Source organism: Bos indicus x Bos taurus, chromosome 17 (assembly GCF_003369695.1).
Source record: "Bos indicus x Bos taurus breed Angus x Brahman F1 hybrid chromosome 17, Bos_hybrid_MaternalHap_v2.0, whole genome shotgun sequence".
NCBI lineage: Eukaryota > Metazoa > Chordata > Mammalia > Artiodactyla > Bovidae > Bos > Bos indicus x Bos taurus.
Genome location: NC_040092.1, coordinates 33,037,267 through 33,052,422, shown reverse-complemented (window position 1 = coordinate 33,052,422; position 15,156 = coordinate 33,037,267). Strand labels below are relative to the sequence as shown.

The following is a 15,156-nucleotide window of genomic DNA, read 5'->3' as shown; positions in this document are numbered from 1 at the left end:
GGGCAACTGTCACCACCATCCACCTCTAGAACTCTCTCATTTTCCCAAAGTGAAATTCCATACCCACAAAAAGTAGTCTCCACTTCCCCCTCCTCCAACCTGTAACATCACCATTCTGCTTTTTGTCTCTATGAATCTGACTGGTCTAGAGACCTCCTATAAGTGGAATCATAGAGTGTTTGTCCTTCTGTGACGGGTTGACAGAAGTATTATTATCTATCAAATAGTTTCACAAAACTATGCTTTTAAAAGTCTGTAAGATAATTTTGATCATAATATATGAACTTTCCCTGGTCACACATACCAGGAGAAACAAGAGTAGCAGGAGTAAAGCAAGCCTTTTTTTAAAGTTGTGTATTCCAATAGTTCACATCAGCTCTGATAACTACACAATCCACACAACTGATTTAGATTAAACTTGGCCATAGAAAGAGAAGCAAGGCAGAGTGGTGGGTAAAGCAGGGCTATGAAATCAGACACACCAGGGCTCCAATGATGCTCCACCATTTACTAGTCCTGAGGAAAAGTATTTTTTTAATCTTTCTAATGCTCATTTTCAGCATATCTAAAAGGGTGATAATAAATCTTTCTTTACAGGGTTGTTATAAAAATAAAGTCAGGGCATGTGGTACTGTGCCTGTCATACAAGTGCTCAATAAATGATAGCTATCACTGTTTATTCCCTGCATTTAAGTAGGCATTTTCTTATATCAGCCACTTTTTTAAAAGTATCATTTAATCACAACTGAAGTCTCACTTACTGTAAGTACAGAGCACTGCTGCTGCTGCTAAGTCGCTTCAGTCGTGTCTGACTCTGTGTGACCCCATAGACGGCAGCCCACCAGGCTCCCCCGTCCCTGGGATTCTCCAGGCAAGAACACTGGAGTGGGTTGCCATTTCCTTCTCCAATGCAGGAAAGTGAAAAGTTAAAGTGAAGTCATATCTGACTCTTTGCGACCCCATGGACTGCAGCCCACCAGGCTCCTCCGTCCATGGGATTTTCCAGGCAAGAGTACTAGAGTGGGGTGCCATCGTCTTCTCCAACAGAGCACTACACATATCAATAATTCTACTAAGAAGTGCAACTGGAAAACAGATGATCAGTTCAGTAGTATCAAGTTGACTTATTTTAACTGACTCATTTAAAAAAACGTACAAAGTTTCCAAGTCAGTCTATAGGGCATAACTTTCAAAAGCACACTTAAGGAACCCTCTTCCCGCTAGTTCATCCAAAGTGGGTGAAAAGGAGGGTGGAAGGCAGAACAGCTCATAAACATAGTAACAACCCCTCACATGCCCCCCAACTTACTAAGCCTGTGAAGCTTTTCTCATATAACATCTATTAACAGTCTGTACCCCTAGTGTCCCATAGTAGTCTATTGGAAATGCAGTTTTATCACACATTTTAAAATGCTAATAATCTCTTATTGTCAAAATTCCTCAGATCACAAGGCTCCCCTGGAGAGGGAACATGAGGTGGTGAGAAGAGAGCCCAGATGTAGGCGAGGTCTTGGTGACGCCCAGGTGTTCACCTCAGTCTTCACGCCTGGCCAGGTGGAGAGGACCAGTGAGAAGAGGTGACAACACATATGAATACACTAGTGTAAAGGGTTTAGTTCCAAACTCATGCACATGAGAAATCTGACAATGTTTAATGTGCACCTATTAAGTGCCAGCAGCTGAGATGACACACAGAGTGTGACGGGGCAAGAATAAAAAGCCCCTAAGATCCTAAAGATTCTTACAAGGTACAGAAACTGAGTTCACCCCTTGGGCTCAGCCACAGCTGCAGCAAAAAAGCCCCCAGTGTAATGGTGTTGCCTTTCAGCATCTTACTCCCTTCTAAGTCAAAGAAACAAAGCCACTTAACAGCCACAAACTTTTTGAAGAGGCAAAAAATGGAAGTTACTTTTGACATTACTAAGTTTTACTCACTTAAAATTAGCTCTGACATTATCCTTGTGAAACCTCATAAAACCTCACAGGGCAAAGGGGGCGTCCCACTCACGTTTGCTCAACCACTATTACTGAGTCACCTACTATGTGAGAGCCGGAAAGTTATTCCCCTGTTCAACTCCTGCACAAAATTAAAATCTTAAAAGATTCTCCTGTTTCAACTCCTGCAAACATTCAAATCTTAAAAGTCCGCTCATTAACCAGCAGAGCCTAGATAACCAAAGGCCTCATCAACGAGGACCAGGTAGCAAGACCCTGACAACCACGCCCCAGAGGCTGCTCTGGACAGAGAACTCCAGGACTTCAATCTGTCACAGAAGTGTCATGGGAGACACCCCTGACATGTTTTCTAGACAGCACTTGACTCGCAGAAATCTTATGGCTAGGGCTACTTTTATCAAAGCATTACCCTGGAATTTAGTAAAACATAAAGTACTTATTAGGAAATAAATATGCTTTTGGGAACAGGCCTCTATGCACTGTTTGAGTGGTTGAACAGGTAATACCATATTCACAAATGTAGTCATAACTTTTTCCTTCCCCACCAGTAAATAGTTTAACAATTTTCTCTGCTAATTAAAATCATATTATTATTGGGACTTCCCTGATGGTTCAGTGGGTAAAGAATCTGCCTTCCATTGCAGGGAAGGTGGGTTCAATCCCTGGTCAGGGAACTAAGATGCCATATGCTGTGCAACAACTAAGCCCACAAGCCAACTAGAGAGTCTGAGTGCCTCTGCTACAGAAGACCACGCGCCTCAGTGAAGACCCAGCACAGACAAAATAAAATAAAATAAAAAATAATTATATTATTATTAGTTTCAGTAACCCTGTCTCTCCATTCTGAGAAAGGACCCATGAAAAAGGTAAACAAGGAGCCTGTGATTTGAACTTTGCTTCTAAGGTTCCTCAAGTGCTGTTTAAGGAATGTGCTTACTGGTCCCTGGAAAACTCCCGAGTGCAGAGCAGCTTCACGTCAGAGGCCCTGTTAATAAAATCTAACCAGAGTGCAACTTCTCTATAACAACATTTCTTATTAGTGAAATTAAGTATAAGGCTGGTCTTTTTTTGGATCTGATCCGAAGAGATTTAATTAGCGAGGTACCACAAGGATCTCATTATGACGGGGCTGGGCTCCGAGCCCTGCATCATAACACGCCTCCAACACGGCCACAGCCCAGGAACATCCGTGGCTCCCACCCTGGGACTGCACTCGCAGGATCCCAGAAAGCCTCTCAGATTTAGTTAATAATGTTGTTCATGATGGTGAACAAAACCAAATTAGACAAACAAATCCAGGCATCTAACTATTCTAATTCATGGCCTTCTGTCTATACATTTTTAAAGCCTCAGTGATTTATCTCCATTTTTGAAGTTTAACATCTCAACCATTTTAGTATACATAAAAGATAATTCCTATACTCTAGTAGAATACTCACCAGATGCCAGGATATAAGAATAGATGTTTTAAAAATATTTAGACTAATGACTATATAAGCTGCCTAAATATATGCATTTTCATTCGGGACAGTTAAATATACATATTTACACACATATGAATCACTGTGATGGCAGCAAACTTCCAACATGGTGATACGAAGGCAGCAAAGTGAGAACTTGCATTCCTGGAGCAGGAGGCTGGGACTTGGGATTAACCAGAGAAAAGTGTTTCTCGCAAACAGCAGTAGCTGCCTGTGGGATTTCAGCATGACAAATGCACGGCTGACTCATGGGATCAATTATAAAGAAGCAACACTCGTGGCATTAAAAAGAACCCTATGTTCTCATCACCTGTTAATACACATTAAGAAGTCAGATGAGTCTCACTGATCATTTTATTACCAAATCAATAGCCAAAGCTCTCCTCCCTCCCCCAAAGCCTACATGTGAATTCCGTACTACAGACGCCTGTTCCCAATAACCTTTTAGTGATCTCTCATGAAATTCAACTATGCAAATATTTTTAAGAAACTATTCAAGTATTAAGTTAAAGCTGAATTATCAAGCTTTAATTTCTGATTATAAAAAGCAGCCGTCCAATATCTACCAATGTTCGTGATCTTGCTTTAAGTGGACTACTGGTCTTGGCTTTAAAAAAAATTTTGTTAATCACAATAAAATTGGAAGAACAAGCCAGCTGTAACTTACCCTCCCTCCTCCAAGCAGAATGTCATACCCTCTAAAAACCCTGCCCCCCCTCGAAGAGAAGCAGTGATCATCCCCATTTTAAAGCCGTTCTCTATGACGTGCGATGGAAGCACAAGCAGCATTTGAGGTACTTACTGAATGTTTCTCCTGCTGGCCCATAACTCCATGGTTAGCTGGGATTGCTAGTGGTTTCATAATGAAGAAACATATGCTGGGCTGAATTTACACATCATGTAACAGTCTCTCATGGACGGCAAGTCACCCTTGACAGCAATGAATTAAAAGAAAAAACAGAAAGCAAGAAGAAAAAAAAAAAAAAAAAGGAGGAGGAGGAGAGTCAGCTGCAGCCTCAAGTCTCACTACCGGTGAGCTGAAAACCCTCACACTTGCGGACCAGAAAAGGGATCTGCCCGACCCTGCTGGTCTCCATTTTTATAACACAGAAACTCTAACCATCTCAAGCTATGGCGAGACCCAGGAAACCTTATCCAGCTTTCAGTCTTCCCCGAGAGCAAGATCATTTCTGAGACTGAAGAACAAGAGGCAAAAGAAAAGGAGGAAAGAAAAAAAAAAAAAAAAGCTAAAATGGCTGACTGCACACAGACTCTCCTCCAAAAGGCTTCCTACAGAATGATATTAGGGTGGTGGAGGAACCAGTCTCCAGCATTCAGCCAAGCATTGTTAATACTCTTGTCTCATTTGCAATCACACGTACGGACCCCTCCGACCATGGAAAAAAGAAGAAAGAGGAAGAAAGAAAGAACCAGGGCAGAGCGTGTGAATCGGGACCTCCTCCCTGGCTGCCAGTGATGCTGACGGAGCAGTGACCAGTGATCTCTGTCCCACTCCGCTAACCAAGTTTGCACAATTAATCTGAGCGGCATGACACTGATGGACATTTGATCTAATGATGTCTGTCCCTCACACTCAACACAACCAGGACTGCCAGCAAAAGAGTCACTAACAGAAACACGGCACATGCACACACACACACACAGTCTCAGAAGCAGGAGTCTGAATGCAATACACCAATATAATTACATTATTGTGCTTACTTTGGAGGACCATGGCTGCAGGCAGTTGGCATAGCAACGCACAAGGAAAGCCATTTCCTGGGTAGAGAGAAAGCTTCCTTTTCTAAATAAAAAATTCCTCTTAGGAAACAGGCGGCATTGCTGCTTCCTGCAGAAAGCAAGACACTGGAGTCTGTCTCTTAACCTGCAAGGCTCACAGTCAATGCAGTTCTAGTGATGTAAGTGGATTTCTCTCTCGCCCTCCCTCCCCTATATACACTGAAATATTCAGCTCAAACGGTACACACGTTCCTTAAGGCTCGCCCCCTCCTCTCCTTAACCATTTCACTCATTAAGGCAGCGATGGACAATTCAGATAAAGTAACGTGCTCTTGCCTGTGTGGTATCAGCAGCTGTAGGTTAAGCAAGTCTCAGAGGGGTGGAATCCATTGATTGCTGACTCCAAATAATATCACTGAAGACAGGGTGGGAAGGCAGAGCAAGGACTTACTTGAACAGCTTTGAACTAAAATATGATTTTTTTCACCAAGGTGAAGAAACAAGAATGGATGTGACCACTTTCCCCACCCTCAAATATCGCTGTGCTATAGGAAACCACCAAAAATTCACAAAATGCAAGCTCTGTACAAATTTAGAAGATGTGATTTTTCACAAACACCCATACATACGCGTGCACACGCACACACACACACACACACATAGCACCTTGCAAATAATACCAAAATAAACCTGCTCAGGATTAAAAAAAAAAAAAAAACTTAGAAGCAGAAAGTTAATATTTAATAAGGTTGTATTATTCTGCCACAGACTCTGAACTCCACCCAGGTAAGTAGGTTATGTGAAAAGAGAGCATTATAGTGGACATCTTAATCTGGAAGCCCTGGTCCATTTCTCACAGTCATCTCTACCCATAAATGGAGGACATAACAGAAAATAAATACGGAACATCTAGACTTTGGAGCTGCTGGCGCCTGCTGACTCCCGTTTCCCTCTCTCCCTACCTAAGCCACACCCACAGCGCTTATCTTCTTTCCTCCCCTCACACGTGAAGGCAGCCGGGCCCCCCACATCTCTATTTTGGATCCCCCTCCCCCAGACATGCCCTGTTCACAGACTTCTTATATTATCCATTACCCCTTCTCTCCCACATATACTCAACCTCTCTCTCACCACTAGAGGTTCTCCACACTGACTTTTGAACCAGTCAGGTCCTTCCCATCTCAAAAGCAAAACCAAACCTAGAAATCCTGCTGAGATCCTGCATTCTCCTGAGGTTACCAGGCTACTACTGTCTGGTGGCTTCCCCACTTCACAACCTGACCTCTTGAGGAATCACCTGCTTTGGTTCCATCATCCGTCATCCCACTGCCCTCTCAACAGAGGACCGCCACGGTCCTGAGACACGACTGAGACATTGGCAAGTCACCCTCAACACCCTCTCCACATCCAATCCACCACGATACCCCAGTAATGATGTTCTCTCTAAAACTCAGATTTCTTTCCTCTCCATCACTATCATCACACTACGGTCATGATTTTGTTGCCTGGAAAACCACAGAAGTCTCCTTAGGAAACTCTCTGGGTTCAGTTCTAACTTCATCCACTCAACCAGTTTAACAAATGACATCTGAGATATTTTAAAGACTAAAAGCTGGTCATTTCACCTGAATCCACTAAGCCCCCTTTTCCACATCAAGAAAACCCATGGCTTCCCACTGCTTCCTTGAAGAGGAAGAGGACCTTTTTGCACCCTATTTCCTCTGCCTTGACCTCTCTATCCGGACTGACTCCTACTCCACCCCTCCCAACACCCTGGTGAAACGCCCTCAAGTTTACCACCATATTGTGGATCCCTTCTCTGCCATGCTGTGACCTTACACTTAATTATTTGAGCAGTTAGTATGTGCTTACCCTGCTACACGCCCTTGTCTATGAGGACTGGCATCATGCTTGCCTCTGTGCCCCTGATATTGCAGTGTACAGCATGCTACATGGTTTTTGAATGAATGAAATCCTCAGTGACTAGGAATGGACACTGACAAGATCATATTTGATCCTGTAAACCAGTCTCTATCAAAATACCAAATATCTTTCTATAACAGACAGATAAACTACTTAAAAGTAGTCAGTGCTGATATCTGACAAAGGAGAAAAGGCAATGCAATAGACCAAAGATAGTCTCTTCAACAAATGGTGCTGGAACAAATAGACATCCACACGCAAAATAATAATAATAATCTAGAAACAGGCCTTACACTGTCTACAAAAATTAACTCAAAATGGAACACAGACCTAAATGCAAAATGCAAAACTATAAAACTCCTACAAGACAGGAAGAAATGACCCTGAGTACACTACTGCCTTTTTAGCCACAACACCAAAGACACGATCCATGAAAGAAATAATAAATAAGCTGGACTTCCGTAAAATTAAAAACTTTGGCTCTTTAAAAGACAATATTAAGAGAACTAGAAGACAAGCCACAGACTGGGAAAAAATATTTGCAAAAGACATCTGATAAAGGACTTGTCCAAAATGTGCAAAGGACAAAAAAACTCAACAATAACATAAAATTTGATTTAAAAATGGGCCAAAGACCTTAATAGAAACCTCATCAAGAAGATGTACACATGGCAATAAGGACATGAAAAGATGATCCACATCTCATATCATCAGGGAAATGCAAATCAAAACAACCATGAGATACTGCTACACACCTATTAGGATGGGCAAAATCCAGAGCACTGATAACAGCACCTCCGCTGGTGAGGAGACGGAGCAGCAGCAACTCTGAATCACTGTAGATAGGAAGGCAAAATGGTTCGCCACTTTGGAAGGCAGTGTGGTTTCTAACAAAACTAAACGTGCTTCTATCTGACGATCCAGCAACTCACTCCTTGATGTGCACCAAAGCAGTGGAAGACATATGTCCATGTCCACATGGAAACCTGCACACAGATATTTAAGCTATTTTATTCCTAAGTGCCAAAACTTGGAAGCCACACCAAGATGTCCTTTAGTAGATAAATGTATAAATAGACTGTAGTATGTCAAGGTAGTGAAATAACATTCAACATGAAAAGCAACCAGCTACGAAGCCATGAAATGACAAAGAGAAACATTAAGTGCGTATTACCACGTGAAAGTAGCCAATCTCAAGAGGGTACGTACTGTATGATTCCAACTATATGACATTCTGGAAAAGGCAAAACTACAGAGACAGTAAAAGATCAGGGGTTGCAGGTGGGAGTGACGGGGTGCAGCTAGAATGAAGAGGTGGTGCACAGAAGACTTTTAGGACAGAGAGGAGACTTTTAGGACAGAGAAAATACTCTGTATGATATTAAAATGATGGACACATGTCTCACTATACATTTGTCCTAACCCATCTGCACAACATCAGGATTGAACCCTAAGGTAAGCTAAGGACTTTGCATGAATATGGTAGGCTCATCCTTGGTTTTAAAAAAGGATGTACCATTTTGGTGAGTAAGACTATGATCTATGGAGGAAGAGATATCTGTGAAATCTCTGTACCTTTTTCTCAATTTTTCTGTAAACCTAAAACTGCTCTAAAAAAATAAAACCTTGAAAGAAAAAAAGTAAAAGCTAGTAGCAAACCAAGTATCCACCTATGAATGAATGTATATATAAAGCATGGTATAATTTATACATATGATGGGATATTCAGTTTTAAAAAGACCAAGATTCTTCACAAGCTACAGCAAGGAAAAACCGTGAAGATACTACGCTAAGCAAATCATTTACTCACATAAAGACAAACACTGGATGATTCCACTTACACGAAGCACCCAGAATAATCAACTTCATAGACAGAAAGGAGAATGGTTGTTGGGAGGGGCTGGGAGAAGGGAGAAATGAGGAGTTATGTTCAATGGGTACAGAGTTTCAGTTTGGTAAGAGGAAAACATTCTAGAAATGGACGATTATGGTTGCATAACAAGGTGAATGTACTTAACGCAACTGAACTGTACACTTAAAATGGTTAAAATGATCAATTTAAACATTATGTGTATTTTACTACTAAAACCACCACCACCGCTACTACTACTACACACACACACACACAGAAAGTCAATGTCAACTCAAGAACTAAATGATCAAGTCACACGACGCTCACCATCTAGCCCATGTCCCACAGGTTCAGAGGACAGAAGCCCCTCTCCAAGATTAAGTCAAATGACCGCCATGCTGGTGGCCGCTGACCTTAGGAAGAAAGTTTCACATTGCTTGTCTTGGTGGAAAAACCTGTCACTTCTCTTAAAGAGGAAACTAAGCTCATCAGGGACCCTGGTAGATGAAGTCAGAATCACACGTCCTCAGGCACTGGATGTTTTTTTGTGCTAAGACTGCTGTGATTTCTCTCCCAAGCTGGCTCCACGCCTACAACCTCCACATTTTAAAAAACACACGATGGCAGTACTGAAATTCTACTATCCATACTACCTTGTACACAGAAATTTAATTACACCAGGTTATGATATGCCAAACAGAAAATATGAAGATTTAAGAGAACCCAGTATTACAGATTTTACACAAATAAGAAAAAAATCACACTTAGGCTGAATTTACTTATACTTACCCTATTTCTTAACCATCAAGGTTTAGCAAATAGCACTCAATAGATTCAGCTACTGAAAAAAGACCAGGTAACAACTTTCTGCCTGTGTTGAGAACGTCTGTGTGCATACATGCTTAGTCACGTTCGACTCTTTGTGACTCCATGAACTGTAGCCTGCCAAGCTCCTCTGTCCATAGAATTTTCCAGGCAAGAATACTGGAGTGGGTTGCCATTTCCTTCTCCAGGGGCTCTTCCTGACCCAGGACTGAACCCATGAACCCATGTCTCCTGTGTCTCTTGTACTGGCAGGCAGATTCTTTACCACTGAGCCACATCAGTAACAATGACCCAAAAGATAGAGATTACATACACATCAAGAAATCACTTAATGTAAATCTCCACGCTAAATGTAAAACCATCATATTCACTTATACTTTTTTCTACCTACAGTATTCCCTTTTAACTACTATGAAGTTGAGAAAAATGGTCTGCTCTTCTCAGTAATCATTAACCACATTTAGGATTAATATGCGTTTATTTATTTATAATATCTACAGTGCTATCCATAGATCTCCAAGTGCTTTACAAACATTTAATTAAGCTTGGTCAAAACCCAAGGGAAACAAAAAAATAATGTATTCATCTTTCACAGAAAAATAAAGTGTATAAGATTACACAGTTAGTAGTTTGGAAGAAGATAAAATAGAAACTACGTTTCTAATATCATTTATTTTACTTATCCACTATCCTCTGGCCATTTTTTTTTCCTCTCTTCTCCCTTCCTCAGAGGAAAAACTACAGAGGTTGGAGAAAATCTGTTGGAAAGGAAGGAAGAATTTATTCTTCAATATTGGAAACATAAAATTTTATAAACATAAATCCTAATGTTTTATTGTTCATCAAAGAAATGCCATTTTAAAATGCTATTTTCTATACGACCACACCAAATCCATAAGCACCAAGCCAATGCAAAACTGTGCTAGGTATGGTCAAAGTTTCACTTCTCTTTTCCTAAACCCAATATATCCCATTAGTATTATCATTTCTTTCTTGAAAAAAAAGAAAGAAATGTTGATTTCACATAATCTAGTCCACCTTTGGGCAAACTTCAGACAGGTCCCACACATACATCCTTCCCACAGAGGAAATCTGGGCTACAATTTTTTATTTCTTCTACTTTGACCAATAAAAAGGAACTTTAGGTTCTTTGTTTAAAATAATTTATGAAATAAAATGAGAGATATCGACACTATGCCTAACGTAATAACTGCTGAGTAAATATCTGAGTTTGGTTTAATGCAGGCTTTAGAAAATACTTGGAACCATTACTTGACTTAGCACTTATTATCAGAAAGAGTCTAATTATGAGCTCAAAAAAGATATATGCTCAAGCCAGATATACTTTCAAGATATATAAACTTCAGGCGTTTAGGACTCAGCACTTTCACTGCCACGGCAGGGGTTCAATCCCTGGTCCGGGAACCAAGATGCTGCAAGCTGCACAGCATGGCCTAAAAAAAATGGCATGAAATGGAGACATAGAGACAAACGAAAAAATACAGAAGTCTGTAAGCAAGTAAGAAATTCCAACACACAGAATGGAGCTTTTCAAAATGCACTTATTTGAAAAATGAACAGACTTCAACAGCCGATTTCATAAAGCTTACCTCACTCTCTAGAACCTGTTTTAAGAAAAGACCAAACTTCATCTCAAATTGCTCAAGTTCAAAGGCAGAACCCTTGTAACTGTAATCATTTCACTGCTTTTTCTAAGGACAAGGCCTCAAAGTGGGCTCCTGACTGCAGTATTTCACAGAGCAACACTACTCCAAATATAAATGGCAATTGTTGTCTTTATTAGTAATTTGGCATGTAACCTATTCCATTATGATTAGTATGTTTGCATGAGCACAATACATTGCTAATTATCTATTTCTATTCAACAAAAGGAGAAATACTGACCACAAACTGGAATGTAAATTAGTTGAAGCCAGGGACCATACACATTTTATTTGTCTGATATGTTAATGATAAATTATGTTTTATCTCTACTACTTAACACATAGTAATTGTTTAAGTGAAGAATGAATGCATGATTCCACTTAAACTTTTTCAAAAGTAACCTGTGAAATGTTATTGGATTCACCGAGAAGTTCATTCATGCTGTTCATGGGGTCGCAAAGAGTTGGACACAACTTAGTGACTGAAAACAACAAAAAGTGTGTTCAGTTTTAAGTAAAAAATAAAAGACACATTTTCCATTTTCACTAAGAACTGTATTGAACAATGTATTCCTCGAACGAATGAACTTTAGGGGCAACCCACTATTACACCAGCTGTATAATGAGGAAATAGACACAGGATAGTTGTGCAACCAAAAAATATGTCCAACTTGCTAAATGACAAAATTACGTGTTTTAATTAACTTGACAGGTGAAAAGAGTAGATGAAAACCAGCAAGTCTAAGTGTAGAGATTCCTTAAAAAACTGGAAATAGAACTGCCTTATGATCCAGCAATCCCACTGCTGGGCATACACACTGAGGAAACCAGAAGGGAAAGAGACACGTGTACCCCAATGTTCACTGCAGCACTGTTTATAATAGCCAGGACATGGAAGCAACCTAGATGTCCATCAGCAGATGAATGGATAAGAAAGCTGTGGTACATATACACAATGGAGTATTACTCAGCCATTAAAAAGAATACATTTGAATCAGTTCTAATGAGGTGGATGAAACTGGAGCCTATTATACAGAGTGAAGTAAGCCAGAAGGAAAAACACCAATACAGTATACTAATGCATATATATAGAATTTAGAAAGATGGTAACAATAACCCTGTGTACAAGACAGCAAAAGAGACACTGATGTATAGAACAGTCTTATGGACTCTATGGGAGAGGGAGAGGGTGGGAAGATTTGGGAGAATGGCATTGAAACATGTAAAATATCATGTATGAAACGAGATGCCAGTCCAGGTTCGATGCATGATACTGGATGCTTGGGGCTAGTGCACTGGGACGACCCAGAGGGATGGTATGGGGAGGGAGGAGGGAAGAGGGTTCAGGATGGGGAACACATGTATACCTGTGGCAGATTCATTTTGATATTTGGCAAAACTAATACAATTATGTAAAGTTTAAAAATAAAATTTAAAAAAAAAATTTAATTTAAAAAAATAATAAATAAATAAATTCAACAGCTTAAAATGTACACCATCCAAATGTCATTCATACAAGTATTAACATAAAATAGGGAAGACCAGGCTAGAGGAAAAATTCATGGCGGGGTAGGAGGTGGCAAAGGTTATCTGCAAAAGTGAGCTCCACAATGTCTGGAAACCGTAATATAATCTCAAGTTACATTATCAGACATATAAGGCGCACAGTGGGGACACAGTAAGGTCTGCTGTAGCTAGGATAGGAGAAGATGAAGTTGCACAACTTCATGTAACTGACAGCAACCCATATAGACATCAGGAGAGATAATGAGTAACTTGTTATCACATTCGAACAGCAGAAAATCCAGATGCTAAGGTGTCGGAGAAGTTACAAGAAGTTAGGAATGTTTAACCTAGATGACAGGCTGAACAAAGCAGGGTGTCCTGAAGCACAGTTACAGGAAAATGGAATATGAATATTTATTTGTGCTGCTTTAAGAGATATCTAGAACCTTCAAGAAGCCTAAACTAAGATTATAGAGAGGCAGATTTCAGCTAAGCGTGAGGAAAATTTCTGAATAATAAGGCTTTTCCTACAATAAACTATAACTGGTATGATTTACAAAACTTTCTTTGTACCAAGCAGTAGTGTGCAATTTTGACACATTGTTACGTATGGAATCTCACAAATATCAGTGCTAAGTGTAATTATTAATAAAAATATAATAAAAGCAAAGGATGAATGTCAGTGATTACATAGGAAAAAAAATAAATTGTATTAAGTGGTTTGCTGGCAGATTCCTAAAATCCTTTTAGGTTCTTAAAGTTATCTTACCTAACATGGCAGTTTCCAAACATTAGCTGGTAGCAAGATGGGGGTGATAAGAAGAGACAGGTAATAAGATAGAGAAGACCATCTGAATGAAAATGAATCTATCATGGGATAAGATTTCCTGGTGGCAACTTTCCTTTATTCTGAGATCTTTGTCCTCCTACTTTGGCAGCTGTTAAGGAAATATTAAAATGTCCTTACTTTAAAAAAAAAATTATAGTGATAATTGGACGATAGTTTAAAGGTTTTCTTGTTAACATCCCTTCATTTGCAAATTAAATGCTGTCAAACCTAGAAAAATGTAAGTAAAAGGTGTTTCTCTTAATGGTAGCAATAATTTGAATTATTAAAAGCTGTATATAACTAGACGATCAGTTTTATAGAAGGCACAATAGTCTTAACTACTACCAAAACACTACCAATATTTTCTCATACACAATTTTGTGGCAGTGTTTTTATCTCTAAAAGAATCATTATTTTTAGACAGTTTAAGAACTGTTTTGGTTCATTAGAAAGTCATACTTTTTACAAAAGATCTTTAAGAAAGATTTGGCTTAAGTGGATCTAACTTTTAAAATACACTAATTAATCACACAGTCATCCTTTGTTATGAAATGGTACTAGTTGCCAGTGAAAACCCATTTCTGTATTAGAATGAAGCTGCTACTGCTGCTGCTAAGTTGCTTCAGTTGTGCCCAACTCTGTGCGACCCCATAGACGGCAGCCCACCAGGCTCCACCGTCCCTGGGATTCTCCAGGCAAGAACACTGGAGTGGGTTGCCATTTCCTTCTCCAATGCATGACAGTGAAAAGTGAAAGTAAAGTCGCTCAGTCGTGTCCGACTCTTAGGGACCCCATGGACTGCAGCGCACCAGGCTCCTCCGTCCAAGGGATTTTCCAGGCAAGAGTACTGCAGTGGGGTGCCACTGCCTTCTCCAGCTAAATAGCAGGGGTCGGGGTTGGGGGGTGGGGGCAGGCCAGGAATGGTTTGCTTTCCTAATGAGAGATGCATGGTTCAAAGAGGGAAAACATCTAATTGCAACAACAGCAACAAAAAACTGATCAATCAGCCAGCACCTATAGCAGTGGATATTCTTGTTGCTGCTGTTCAATCATGTCTGACTCTTTGTGACCTCATGGACTGTAGCATGCCAAGGTCCTCTGTCCTTCACTATCTCCCTGAGTTTGCTCAAAGTCATGACCATTGAGTCGCTGACACTATGTAACCATCTCATCCTCTGCCGCCCCCTTCTCCTTTTGCCTTCCATCTTTCCCAGCATCAAGGTCTTTTCCAATGAGTTGGCTCTTCGCATCAGGTGGCCAAAGTATTGGAGCTTCAGCCTCAGCTACAGTGGACGTTCTATGCTCCAGTCTATTTCTTTTAAAGGTACTTAAACTGTAGGCATCTAAGGTGGTTGAAGTATTTGAGATATATCTTTTAGA

At 40.2% G+C, this 15,156-nt stretch overlaps 1 protein-coding gene across 21 annotated transcripts in view; it reads right to left on the bottom strand.

Annotated features, from left to right (window-relative positions):
• RAPGEF2 (Rap guanine nucleotide exchange factor 2) overlaps positions 1 to 15,156 on the bottom strand; it is a 270,343-nt gene that overhangs the window by 92,261 nt on the left and 162,926 nt on the right. For 2 of the 21 annotated variants that reach the window (XM_027567264.1, XM_027567268.1), the window contains exon 1: positions 4,240 to 4,941. The exons of 14 other annotated variants lie outside the window; for them this stretch is intronic. In XM_027567264.1, coding sequence (XP_027423065.1) covers positions 4,240 to 4,299 — 60 coding nt within the window. In that variant the 5' untranslated portion in view covers positions 4,300 to 4,941. Of the gene's footprint in view, positions 1 to 4,239; positions 5,039 to 5,159; positions 5,340 to 15,156 lie in introns of those variants that run through there. 5 more of the 21 variants (XM_027567272.1, XM_027567266.1, XM_027567265.1 and 2 more) reach the window with 5 other exon arrangements.